Genomic DNA, 13,807 nt, shown 5'->3' on the forward strand with positions numbered 1-13,807 from the left:
AGGACCCTGAGATCATGACTGAGCCACCCAGGTGCCCCCATTTATGCAGTTTATAGAACCGGCCCTAATGTGTGTTCTCTCTCTTCCCTATCCTCTCTGCTCTAGCCCCACACCATGGAACCACAGGTTACTCTAAATGTGACTTTTAAAAATGAAACTCAAAGCTTTCTGGTTTCCGATCCAGAAAATACAACTTGGGCAGATGTGGAAGCTATGGTGAGTGTTACTTTGTTTCTCCCTCCTTTAAGTGTAATTTTTTCAAGACTGCTATTTTTAGCTCTGTTGTTTCATAGCTGTCCTATTTGCCTTTTTCTAGGCCTTTTGGAAAATTACTTTTTACGGGGATTAAGTATTCATATGGCTGTGCACCACCGTCACCACCACCAGCACCAGGGCACAAATTCTTTAATTTGCAGTTAGAACTTTAAAAAGCTGGGGCGCCTGGGTGGCTCAGTGGGTTAAGCCGCTGCCTTCGGCTCAGGTCATGATCTCAGGATTCTGGGATCGAGTCCCGCATGGGGCTCTCTGCTCGGCAGGGAGCCTGCTTCCTCCTGCCTCTCTGCCTACTTGTGATCTCTCTCTGTCAAATAAATAAATAAAATCTTTAAAAAAAAAAAAAACACTTTAAAAAGCTGTTAATTTTAGAAACAGCATGAGGAATGAATTGGTGCGGGTCCTACCCTTTCCAGGCCCCAGCTAAATGTTCTCCTGCCCGAGCAGCTATGTCACTGTGGTTGTGAAGCACCACGGATGTGACCTAACGTTTTGCAAGCTGATGGTTCTTATTGCTAGGGCAGAGGTCGAGTATCTAAAAGTTGAGCAGTGGGGCACCAGATTATAAAGTTGAGCAGTGGGGCACCTGGGTGGCTCAGCTGGTTAAGCATCCGACTTCTGAACTCAGCTTAGGTTTTGATCTCAGGGTAGTGAGTTTGAGCCCTGCTTGGGGCTCCACACTGGGCATGGATCCTACTTAAAATTTTTTTAGCAGAAAAAACTTCCACAGGTGCTTAGCTACTTACCTATTCTTATGTTGTCAATGCCTTTCCTCCTCTTGGTTTGCCCTTTGTACTCTTCTGTTTTTGTTTGGTTTGCAATAGGGAATGTTTTACTTCCTGTGCAGCTGTGTTTATCCAGCGAACCCTTTGGTAAAAACTTGCTTTTATTTGGTCATGTGGTATGATAACTAAGAAGGAAAAAAAAAAAAATAGTAGGGTGACTTCACAAGATGATCTGATCTAGTTCTCTGTTTTCCAGCAAATACTTCTTCATACTGTCCTAAACAGGTGGTTAACCAGAAAGTTGGGTCTGTTTGTGAAGTGATCTAAAAATCAAGTATAGTTAGTGTTCTTTATTTCTAGTAGTTAAATGAGCTTGATAGCTTGCCTTTTTTCTTTACTGTAAATTTTAAATTATAAAAGGGTAATAGGGGCGCCTGGGTGGCTCAGTGGGTTAGGCCGCTGCCTTCGGCTCAGGTCATGATCTCAGGGTCCTGGGATCAGGTCCCACATCGGGCTCTCTGCTCAGCGGGGAGCCTGCTTCCTCCTCCCTCTCTCTCTCTGCCTGCCTCTCCATCTACTTGTGATTTCTCTCTGTCAAATAAATAAATAAAATCTTTAAAAAAAAAAAAAAGGGTAATAGGTGCCCATTATAAGAAGTTAAACAATCCAAACATACAAAAAGAAAAAGTTACTATCTTTCTACTCCTTCCATCCACTATTCCCACCTCTTTGGGATAACCAGTGTTAAAAGCCCTGTATATACTTAAGACAGTTTTCATGTTCATACAGATTTCTTCCTAGGGTCATATTATAAACATAATTTTGCAGCATGCTTTCCCCCCCCAGCAGTTTATTACAGACAGTTCTCAATCAATAGATAAGGGTCCGCACTCATCATTTTTAAAGGTATGGATTGCCCGTAGTATTTTGGTTTTATGATACCATAATTTAACTGTTTCTTACTGAAAGATTGTATTTGTTTTGTTTTGTTTTGTTTTTTTAATTGAGGTATAACTGCCCTATAACATTATCTAGATTTCAGGTATATGGCATAACAATTCTGTGTATTTATATATTGCGAAATGATCGTAAGTCCAGCTAACATCCATCACCACACATAGTGACAGTTATTTTTCTTGTGATGAGAATTTTAAGATCTGTGCTCTTAGCAGTTTTCAGATATACAGCAAGGTGTATATGCCAGTGTATAGCACCATGCTGTACATTACATCTCCAGGACTGACTTGTTTTATAACTGGTTTGTACCTTTTGACCACCTTCACCCATTTCATCCACCTCCCACCCCCACCTCTGGCAACCACCAGTGTGTTATCTGTATCTTTGAGTTCATTGTTATTTCACTTACTCAGTGCCCCCAAGGCGAAATAGGTTTTTTTGTTGTTTTGCTTTTTACCTTTGTATAATAAACTACAGGAGAGATCTCTTTGTCTATAAAACTTGCGTACTATTCTGTAGGATGGTTTCCTAAAGAGAGATTAATGGGTCACAATGCATGTAAGTTTAAATTTTAATAGATGCTGCCAGGTGCTTTGCAGAACAACTGTAGCACCTTATAGAAATGCATGACAAGGAGCCCCTGAGGTATAGAGCATCTGCCTCCCACTCCGGTGGTAATCCCAGGGTCCTGGGATCAAGTCCCACATCAGGCTCCTTGCTCAATAGGGAAACTGCTTCCCCCTCTGCCAGCCGCTGCCCTGGCTTATATGCTCTGTATCTCTCTCTCAAATAAGTAGAATCTTTAAAAAATAAATAAAAGAGGTATGTCTGGGTGGCTCAGTTGGTTGAGCAGCTGCCTTTGGCTCAGGTCATGATCCCAGGGTCCTGGGATCAAGTCCCACATGGGGCTCACTGCTCAGCAAGGGGAGCCTTCCTCTACCTCTCCTTCTGCGCCTGCTCCTGTGTGCTCTCGCTCTCTCCCTTTCTCTGTTTCAAATAAATAAATAAAATCTTTTAAAAATAAGTCAATAAATAGATGACAATGCCCTGAATTTTTGACAACGTTGGATAGCACAGCTTTAAATTTTCTTCACCATTCTGTTGAGATGACATCTCATTGCTTAAATTTGCATTGTTCTGACTACCATTAAGTTTGAACATCTTTTCATATATTTGTTGGGCTCATGTGATTTCCCTTGTATGAAATCTCTATTTTTTTTTTAAAGATTTTATTTATTTATTTGACAGAGAGAGATTACAAGTTGGCAGAGAGGTAGGCAGAGAGAGAGAGGAGGAAGCAGGCTCCCTGCTGAGCAGAGAGCCCGATGCGGGACTCGATCCCAGGACCCTGAGATCATGACCTGAGCCGAAGGCAGCGGCTTGACCCACTGAGCCACCCAGGCGCCCTGAAATCTCTATATAATTTTGCCCCCTTTTACCTGGGTTGTTAATCTTAACAATAAGCAAGGGCGCCTGGGTGGCTCAGTGGGTTAAAGCCTCTGCCTTCAGCTCAGGTCGTGGTCTCAGGGTCCTGGGATCGGGCCCCACATCAGGCTCCCTGTTGAGCGGGGAGCCTGCTTCCCCCTCTCTCTCTGCCTGCCTCTTTGCCTCTCTCTCTGTCAAATAAACAAAATCTTTAAAAAAATCTTAAAAATTAGCAGTTTTGCAGATGGTCTTTGTGTATTGCATATAATAACCCTTTGTTTTGAGTTGTAAATACTCAACTATTCTTTGTTTTTTTACTTTGCTCCTGGTTTTTTCTTTTATGCCTTTTAAATGTTTAATTTTTATGTATTGAAATATACCCATCCTTTCTTTTATGACTCCTGGGTTTCTGTTAACCTGCCTTTTGATACCTTGATCATATAGCATGTACATTTCACTTGCAGGTAAAAGTTTCATTTGATCTGACCACTATTCAAATAAAATACCTGGATGAGGAAAATGAAGAGGTAAGTATATGATGATACCCATGGGCAGCTGTTCAGAAAACAGATCTTATTTCTCAAGAGTGATGGTGAATCGAAAAGTTCAGACTAGTGTTTTTTCATTGTGTAGTAGTTTAAATGTACTTGATAATCGCATGTTCTGAGCTGACGGTGGCATCTGAGATGGAATTGAGAAATAAGGAAGCAACATTGAAGAAGGAAATTTGAGAGGGAACTTTTAAAACTATATAGTGATATAGTTGAAATATACCACAAGCCACCATTTAGTTTATGGTAAACCTTTATTGAGTGGTTACGTGTCAGACTAATAACAATACTGTGCGTTAAGTCTTAGTTATTATCTTTTACCCATGAGGAAACTGAGGCCCAGAGCACCTAAGTGACTTGCCCAGAAGCACAGAAGCTTGGAAATAGTGGAGTTAGGGGTTCATTCCATACCTTCTGCCTCCAGAGCCCAGGCTATTAACCACTATAAATGCTGCCTCTTAATGTATCTGAAATAAAAGGAGGGTATAGAAATTAAGCAATAAAAGTCCTTAATTGAGGCGCCTGGGTGGCTCAGTGTGTTAAAGCCTCTGCCTTCAGCTCAGGTCATGATTTCAGGGTCCTGAGATTGAGCCCCACATCAGGCCGTCTGCTCAGCAGGGCAAGGAGCCTGCTTCCCTGCCCCCCTCTCCCTTCCTCTCTCCCTACTTGTGATCTCTGTCTGTCAGATAAACTCTTTTTTTAAAAAGTCCTTAATTATTATTCACAATTAGTTCATGATACTGGAAAAGCCCCCAGTCTGAGATTGTGCATCTTACCTGTGAGGCTGGTCCTAGCGACAAAAATGTTCATTTGACAGGAAGTTTATAATTCACTGTTGGCTTTTGTCTTTTTACAGGTATCCATTAATAGTCAAGGTGAGTTCTTGAGAGAACCTGTTCAGCTTTATTTAAAAGCTTTCATCTGTTCTTGAGTGTACACATTTCCATTTACACTCAGATATTGCTGCAGTGTTTACTTTAGAGTGGAATTTAGTATACAGTAAGTTGACATCTCATTCACTCAGCCGTGGACCTTAGTTACATAGCAAATTTTTATTTTGTAGCAGTTTTTTGTGTATAGATTAGTGCCTTAGATTGGACCCTAAGGACAGCTTTAATGAAGGTTCTCTTAACATTTAAGACACTAATCTTCTGAAAATATGCCTCGCCTTCAAACATACAACTCCATTCTCCTGGTGTTGCCTTTGTCCCTGATGTGGTACATATATTACTGTCAGCTTACAAACATAAAGTGGTATTTCCAGAACTTATTTATAAGATGGCTAGTTGTTCAGAGATTAGAGCGCCTTTTTCCCTGGAACAATGTTCTATATGAAGGTCAGGGTCCCAGACTAGCTCCCCACCAAGCTTATTTTAACCAGCTCTAACGATAGTTAATGATGATGATTTTATTGTGCTTTGCTTTATTGTGCTTTGAAGATACTGCCTTTTTTTCCCCCCCACAAATTGAAGGTTTTCGGCAACCCTGCCTCACTTTCCCCAAATGCATTTGCTCAGTCTGTGTGTCCCATTTTGCTAATTCTCTCATTATTTCATTGTTATATGATATATATTATTATGATCTGTGACCTGTAATTATGATTTGTGACCTGTAATTATGATTTGTTAAATGCCTGGATGATAATTAGCATTTTTTAGCAGTAAAGAATTTTTTTAAATTAAGGTGTGTACTTTTATTTTTAAGGCATAATGCTCTTACACACTTAATAGATTGCAAATAGTAGAAACATAATTTTTATATGCACTGGGAAACAAAAAAATTCATTTGACTTGTTTTTTTTGCAAGTGGTCTGGAACCAAACCGGCAATATGTTGAGGTCTCTCTGCATTAACACTACCCATGAACTCCCTTGCGTCCTGAGCGTCACTAAACCTAGTGTGAAGCAGCTGGGTTGAGGTTTCATAGCTGGAAGGCTCCAGTAGTAAAGAGAGGAGGACGTGAGAGAGAGAGAACTAATCTACAAATAGTTACTGTTTGCAGTGGGATGGGAGGGGAGTTTGTCCGCCAAAAGGTAGCAGCTGCTCCCGTATAAGGATTGTAAGCAGGAAATTCTTAAAAGTCAGGATTGGCAGTACTTAAATAGAATCTTTTGGGCTGGTGAAGAAATATCACAGTGTCTGTTCTTTGTTCTTTGTCTTTTTAGGAGAGTATGAAGAAGCACTTAAGGTAATGGTCATTTCATCTTACTTTCTTTTAAAAATACTTCTTGGGTGCCTGGGTGGCTCAGTGGGTTAAGCCGCTGCCTTCGGCTCAGGTCATGATTTCAGGGTCCTGGGATGGAGTCCCGCATCGGGCTGTCTGCTCGGCGGGGAGCCTGCTTCTTCCTCTCTCTCTCTTTGCCTGCTTCTCTGCCTACTTGTGATCTCTCTCTGTCAAATAAATAAATAAAATCTTTAAAAATACTTCTTGACTAGGGATGCCTGGGTGGCTCAGTCCATTAGGCAGCTGCCTTTGGCTCAGGTCATGATCCCAGAGTCCTGGGATTGGGCTCCCTGCTCTGTGGGGAGCCTGCTTCCCCCTCTCCACCTCCCCCTGCTTGTGCTCTCTACCTCTCTTTCCTGCAGAGAAATAAATAAATAAATAAAATCTTGGGGGAAAAACATTTATTGACTAAAACTAGAACCTGAACTCCTGTAGCCATGGGCAGAAACTAATGCAACACAGCAGAACTGATTTTTAGAGAGAGTGTGACGAGTGGGACATACCCCTCAGCAAAAGGCAGCTCCTGTTATTAAAGGTTCTTTCTAGTTACTGTTCTTCTCATTTCTGGTCTTGGTATAACCATTGTAGCATTTAAAAATACAAAGGGGGCACCTAGGTGGCTCATTCGTTGGGTGTCTGACTCTTGATCTCAGCTCAGGTCTTGATTTCAGGGTTATGGATTCAAGCCCCTCACTGGAGACTCCACGGTGGGTGCAGAGCCTACTTAAAATTAGAGTTAAAAAAATAAAAATAACTCTGTGAAATGATGCTGATGCTTTCTGGTTCACACTTTTCATCTCCTGACTTTACCTTGTTTCCTCTAGAATGTTATAGGATAATGCAGGAGACTTTTAAGGTACAAACTATTGAGTTCACTATCTCTTGCTTGTCAGTAATAATTTAAAGCTTTCCTCAGGTCAGTTCTTTAAGGTGTGCCCAGCTGTCCCTTCATTACCACCTTTGTGATTAAGATTGACTATCTTTTATGAACTTCTAAATCATGACTAAACTTTTTTCCATAATCACTTTTGGTCTAGGGAGGGAAAGGCAAGATTTTTTTTTTTTTTTTTTTTTTAAGTGGGCTTCACGCCCATTGTGGAACCCAAGGAAGGGCTTGAACTCACATTCAAGACCTGAGCTGAGATCAGAAATCAGTGCTTAACTGACTGAGCCACCCAGGTGGCCCAAGGCAAGATGTTTTTAAACTGGGAGCTGGATTTACCCTTTTTGTTGCCTGGTGGAAATTGCCATTGTGGGTGCCGCTGGATTCAATAGTTTAGCCAGTCTTGGTTTTTATTCACAAATCCTTATTTACCAGATAGTTTCTTGATTTTGGACATTCAGGCCCCACCCTGGTTTCTCTTAGCTGAGATACTCATTTCTTAGCAATCTCACACTTCACAGTTTCCTTCTTCCCAGTTTTCATGTGGTCTTCTATTTCCTCTTTGCTTTTTTTTTTTTTTTTTAAAGAGCATGCAAGGGAGCAAGGGGGTAGGGCAGAAGGAGAGAGAGAATCTTAAGCAGGCTCCCTGCCCAGCATAGAGCCCAACTTGGGGCTTGATCTCACAACCCTGAGATCATGTCCAGAGCCAAAATCAGGAATTGGACACTTGACTGAGCTACCCAGGTGTGCCCCATTTCCTCTTTGTTTTTAAGCTGTTGTAAGGACTTGTCTCCCACACCCTTTCACCTTTGTCCAACTCCTCCTGGCTTTTCTCTTGCCCTGTTCTCAGAAGTTTCACTAAAAAAAAAAAAAAAGCCTATGGTCTTCAAAACTATTCTTTCCCATAATCACTGTTTACATAGTCAGAAATCTCGGACTTCAGGGGGTGCCTGGTTAGTTCAGTGTCTGCCTTTGGCTCACGTCATAATCTCAGGGTCGAGGGATCAAACCCCACATACGCCCTGCAGAACAAGGAGTCTCCTCACTGCCTCCCATCCCCACACTTGTGCTTGAGTGCGTGCTCTAGTTTTCTCTCTCTCTCTCTCTCAAATAAAATCTTAAAAAAAAAAACTAAGACCTTGAGAGTCTAGATGTTGTTATAAGCCTGTCCTGTCTCAGGAAGCAAGACTTTTTAATATACATTTTTACATAGTACTTGCTATATGATATTTAAGATCCCATGTTTATATTTTGACACATTGCATTATAGTCATTTCTTGAGCAGTTTTTTTCCACAGACTGTACCATACATTTTACTACCAGCTTTTTGGCTTATGGTCTAGAATAGAGGCTGTCAAAGCAGCCAGTGGGCTAGCCATATGTTTTTATAAATAAAGTTTTATAGGAACCTAGCTATACCTATTACATAGTGTCTGTGGCTGCTTTTGTGCAGACTTGAGAGGAAAACTGTATGGCCTGGAAGCCTAAAATATTTATTATATGGCCCTTTAAGAAAATTTCCTGATCTCTGATCTTAAAATAATATCTTTCAAGTTTTTTGCCATAGAATGCTATTTTTAAATGGAAGCTTAAGTCTGATGTGTAAAAATAGATGAAAAAACGGTTCTTGTCACTGGGTGACAAATGGGGAGATCCAGAAACTGATGGACTTGACCTCTAATCTCTTCTTGGACACTGTAGTACCTTCATGGAACCTTAAATGTTCCCTGAAGTAGAGTTTTCAACATAGGATTTTTAAGAAGGTACTCTTCAAAAAGAGATAACCACTCCAGCATGCTTTCCAAAACACTACTCGGATGGAAAAATAAATGCTTAGGGCACCTGGGTGACTCAGTTGGTTAAGGGACTGCCTTCAGCTCAGGTCATGATCCTGGAGTCCTGGGATCAAGTCCCACATCGGGCTCCCTGCTCAGCAAGGAGTCTGTTTCTCCCTCTGACCTTCTCCCCTCTCATGCTCTCTCTCTCAAGTAAATACATAAAATTTTTTTTTTTTTTTTAAGAAAAAAAAAATAAACAATTATAGGCTTTAACTTTAAGTTTGGGTTGTGGTAGTCTGGGATTGACTTTTTTTGAAAAGTTGAGATTACAATCCATAACTGGGGTCATAACATAAAAACCTGTTCAACAGAAAAGTAGTAACCCAGTTAATGAGAACATCCTACCTAATAAAGCGCTATCCTAAACCTATTGTATTTTTGATAATAAAACCATTCCTGATTAACATACTGAACAAAAAACAGGATTATGTTAACACTGTCATTAGATTTGATAAAATAAAGGTAAATCCTAATATTTTCAGCATAAATCATCGTATCCCTTCTGTTTAGATGTCTTTGAGTTTTCATTTGGGAAAGGAGAATCACACAGTATGTTTTAATTTTATAATGTGTCCTCTCAGATGGCAGTTAAGCAGGGAAACCAACTCCAGATGCAAGTCCACGAAGGCTCCCGTGTCGACGAAGCCCCGGCGCCAGCATTACCAGAAAAACGGCCTGTCGTGAGGGCAGGGAAGAAGCCACTTGCATATTATTCATCACTGGTGAGGGTCTTAGGATCAGACATGAAGACCCCAGAGGAGCCTGCAGCACAGGTATGAAGGGAATGGATCTGTCTGCAGTTATCCTAGCTTTGCGTCTCTTGGTGGTGTAACATTTGAACTGTCCCTCGGAGATTGGGCAGTTACTGTGCCCATCTCTGCCTGACTTTTGGAAACGGGTAACTAGTCCTGGAGAAAGGGGCAGGAGGGTGATATAGAGACTTTGTTTTCTGTTTATACTTTTTCATGCTCTTTATTGGGGTTTTTTTGACCATTCATTTATATTATTTGACAAAAGAAACTTCAGAGTACTACATTTTGGGAAAATTATTTTAAACAAGGGCACCTGGCTGGCTCAGTTGGTAGAAGATGCAACTCTTGATCTCAGGGTTGTGAGTTCAAGCCCCATATTGGGTATAGAGATTACTTTAAAAAAAAAAAAAAAAAAGTCCTTTTTGAAAAAAAAATCTTAGGGGAAAAAAGCAGCGTCCAAGATCTTGGGTTGTATTTCCTTGCAGCAGTTTCCACTTGCTCCACGTGATGCAGACCAGCCTCAAGACAAGCCCCCAGACTGGTTCACAAGCTACCTGGAGACAGTGAGTGTTCTCTCTGGTATGGGTTTTAGCAGCCATTGGAGTGTGGGAGAAAGCTGAACCCAGAGGTCTGCTGCCTCTGATGCAGGGGAATGAAGAGGGATAGCTAATCATTTCCAGACTGGAGCAGTTCCAGTCCAGAAACCTCCTCACTTCTACAGGGATGTATCAGAAAAAGAGGGAGCCTAATTCTAAGTTGAGGGAAAGGGACAAGTCTCTGTGCTTGAGAAGGAAGAGGTTAAAATTTACTCATCAAAATGATTTCTTGGTATCCCCTTTGAACCAGTGTACATGTGGAAAGAGTAGACGTTTTGCTGCATTTCTGTCCATTTGTTCAGTAGCTACTAGCTGTTTATGATGTTCTTCTACCAGAGACAGGGAGGTGTCTGGTCTGTTTGACATCTTCAGGTTTTTTCCCAGTGTTGGAACTGAGGTTTTTTTCCCCTATTTTCTGCTCTGTATTCTAGTTCAGAGAACAAGTGGTTAAAGAAACGGTTGAGAAACTTGAACAGAAATTACACGAGAAGCTAGTCCTCCAGAACCCATCCCTGGGTTCCTGTCCATCAGAAGTCTCAATGCCCATTTCAGAGGAAACACTGTTTTTGCCAGAAAACCAGTTCAACTGGCACATTGCTTGCAACAGCTGCCAAAGGAGTATCGTTGGTGTGCGCTACCAGTGCAGGTGAGCCATCCCTTCAGAGCAGAGAGCTTTTAGAAGACCCCTGAACAGGGCTTCCTGGCATCCTGGAGTGGTATCGGGAAACTGGGCATACGTTCCTCTGATGGTGCGCATAGCAGCTCTAGACTGGAAACAAGCTGTTCATCACCCATGAGAAATACTCTTGAAAGGGTAACCGTTCAGACTGTTGATGTGTTCAGATACACACTTGAACTAACAGAGGCAAAGTTATGTTCCCCCAAAACAAAATTATATCTGCAGGAATTATCTCCCTGTTGTTCCACATGCGTTCCTATCTTGCTTGCTCCCGTAGATTTTCCTTTGAAATGGATACATGTTAAGTGCTGTTGCCTTCATTTTATTAATAAGAAACTTGAGACAGGGCATGGCCAGGTGACAGGCTCTGGTTACCACCTCGCTGGTAGAACAGCCAGTATGGAAGTCGGTCTCCTCTCTCACTCCCTCTGGTACTTCCCATGCTTTTCCCCACAGCCTGTGCCCATCTTACAACATCTGTGAAGATTGTGAATCGGGGCCATACGCGCATGACTCCAACCACATCCTGCTGAAGTTGCGGAGACCTGTGGTGGGTTCCACTGAAGCCTTCTCTCATCCGAGGTTCCCCGCCCCTCGTCTCCCTGCTGCTCTGGAACAAGCCAGGTAAAGCCATAAGTACATGGGAGCCTTGTTCTCGGAAGGGCATCTTGGTTGTGGGGCACGAATTACAGGACCTCAGACAGTCTCCATAGTTCTGCGCTTTTCCAGTTAGTGTGTGACAACGGGGACCGTGAGCTGAAGCTAATGAGACAGAAATGAGAACTGTAGGAAGACATTAAGCTAGAAGCTGGCACTGATGGAGGCTACAAGGGGCCCAAATAAGCTTCAAGGTTGTTTATGAGGTTTTTTTTTAAACTTTTCATTTGTTACCTCACAGGCTCCAGAAACAGGTCGACAAAAATTTTCTTAAGGCAGAAAAGCAAAGGTTGCGAGCTGAGAAGAAACAGCGAAAGGCAGAGGTCAAGGAACTCAAAAAGCAGCTTAAGCTCCACAGGAAGATTCATCTGTGGAGTTCCATCCACGGACTGCAGAGCCCCAGGTCCCCTTTGGGCCGACCCGAGAGCCTGCTGCAGTCACCCACTCTGATGTAAGTGCGGGGCCAGGGTGGGCACCAGAGCTGGCGATCCAGCCAGCCAAAACCGGGTCATTAACCAGGTTTTCTCATACTTACCAGCGGTTCCTAACACCCAAACTGTTCCAGCTTCCATCTTAGTGGCACCGGGTGGCTCAGACAAGTTAAGCACCCAGCTTTGTCTCAGGTCATGATCTCTGGGTCTTGAGATCAAGCCCCGAGTCAGACCTCCGAGCTCAGTGGGGGTCTGATGAAATTTCTCTCTCCCTCTCTGCATACTCGCTAGCATGCACACTATCTCTCTGCCTCTCACTCAGATAAATCTTAATAATAATTAGGGGTGCCTGGGTAGCCCAGTTGTGAAGTGTCTGCCTTTGGCTTAGGTCATGATCCTAGAATCCTGGGATCAAGCCCTTCATTGGGCTCCCTGTTTGCTGGGGAGCCTGTTTCTCCCTCTCCTGCTCTGCCTACTTGTGTTCCCTCTCTCGCTGTCTCTCTCTTTCTGTCACATAGATGAATAAAAATCTCTAATTTAAAAAAGAAAAGGAGGGCGCCTGGGTGGCTCAGTGGGTTAAAGCCTCTGCCTTCAGCTCAGGTCATGATCTCAGAGTCCTGGGATCGAGCCCCGCATCGGGCTCTCTGCTCAGTGGGGAGCCTGCTTCCCCTCCCCTCTGCCTGCCTCTCTGCCTACTTGTGAGCTGTCTCTGTCAAATAAATAAATAAAATCTTTTTAAAAAAGAAAAGGAATTAAAACTTCCCATTCTCTGGTCCCAGCATTCTTAAAGGGTGGTTTGTAGTCATTGTTGACAGAGCAGCCAGTAAGGTTCCAGACTGGCTGGTAGGACCTCTCTTAAGTGGAGGCAGTTGGGATTTGAAGAGCCTGACTCTGTAGTTCTTATATTTATGGATGCTTATCCTCACCATGGCTCTTCATTTCAGGAGTAAGATTTTATTTTTAACTAACCTTCACACCCAACATAGGGCCCAGATTTACAACCCAGAGATCAGGAGTTGCCAGCCAGGTACTCCAAATCTGTCTTGTTTTTTATTTTTACTTATTAAGATTTATTTGTTTATGGGGCGCCTCAGTGGCTCAGTCAGTTAAGCATCTGACTTTAACTCAGGTCATGATCTTGGGGTCCTGGGATGGAGCCCCCTGTCGGGCTTTGTGCTCAGTGTGGTGTCTGTTTCTCCCTCTCCATCTGCCTCCCCCCCATCCACCCACTCATGCATTCTTGCACACTGTTTCTCTCTCAGATAAACAAAATTGATTTTTATTTGTTTATTTGAGAGAGAGAGTGTGGGGGTGGGGTGGAGGGAGAGAATCTCCAGCAGACTCCACACTGAGCATGGAGCTCAGCGCAGGGCTCAATCCCACAACCCTGAGATGACCTAAGCTAAAATCAGGAGTTGGACGCCCAACCAGCTGAGTCACTCAGGAACCCCTCTGTCTTGTTCTTTCAAAAATGTTATTAGTAGGGGCACCTGGGTGGCTCAGTTGGTTAAGCAACTGCCTTCGGCTCAGGTCACGGTCCCGGAGTCCCGGGATCGAGTCCTGCATCGGGCTCCCAACTCCATGGGGAGTCTTCTTCTCTCTCTGACCTTTTCGCCTCTCGTGCTCTCTCTCAAATAAATAAATAAAATCTTTTAAAAAAAAATGTTATTAGTTTTTTTTTTTTTAAGATTTTTAAGTAGTCTGTACCCCCAATGTCGGACTCAAACGTAACTCCTAGATAAAGAGTCATGTGCTCCACTGACTGAGCTGCCCAGGTGCCTCCTGTTAGTATTTTTTTTTTTTTTTAAGATTTTATT

General features: G+C 42.7%; 1 protein-coding gene across 3 annotated transcripts in view; it reads left to right on the forward strand.

The window, feature by feature from the left end:
* The window catches only part of NBR1 (NBR1 autophagy cargo receptor), a 32,615-nt gene that overhangs the window by 5,114 nt on the left and 13,694 nt on the right, over positions 1–13,807 (forward strand). For 2 of the 3 annotated variants that reach the window (XM_004772618.3, XM_004772619.3), the window contains exons 2-10: positions 106–216; positions 3,845–3,907; positions 4,788–4,806; positions 6,096–6,118; positions 9,457–9,648; positions 10,113–10,190; positions 10,655–10,869; positions 11,359–11,526; positions 11,801–12,010. In XM_004772618.3, the coding sequence (XP_004772675.1) occupies positions 115–216; positions 3,845–3,907; positions 4,788–4,806; positions 6,096–6,118; positions 9,457–9,648; positions 10,113–10,190; positions 10,655–10,869; positions 11,359–11,526; positions 11,801–12,010 (1,070 nt within the window). In that variant the 5' untranslated portion in view covers positions 106–114. The remainder of the gene's footprint in view (positions 1–105; positions 217–3,844; positions 3,908–4,787; positions 4,807–6,095; positions 6,119–9,456; positions 9,649–10,112; positions 10,191–10,654; positions 10,870–11,358; positions 11,527–11,800; positions 12,011–13,807) is intronic. The other variant, XM_013045930.2, reaches the window with a different exon arrangement.

Source organism: Mustela putorius, unplaced genomic scaffold, assembly GCF_011764305.1.
Source record: "Mustela putorius furo isolate JIRA1106 unplaced genomic scaffold, ASM1176430v1.1 tig00000487_pilon_pilon_pilon, whole genome shotgun sequence".
NCBI classification, from domain to species: domain Eukaryota; kingdom Metazoa; phylum Chordata; class Mammalia; order Carnivora; family Mustelidae; genus Mustela; species Mustela putorius.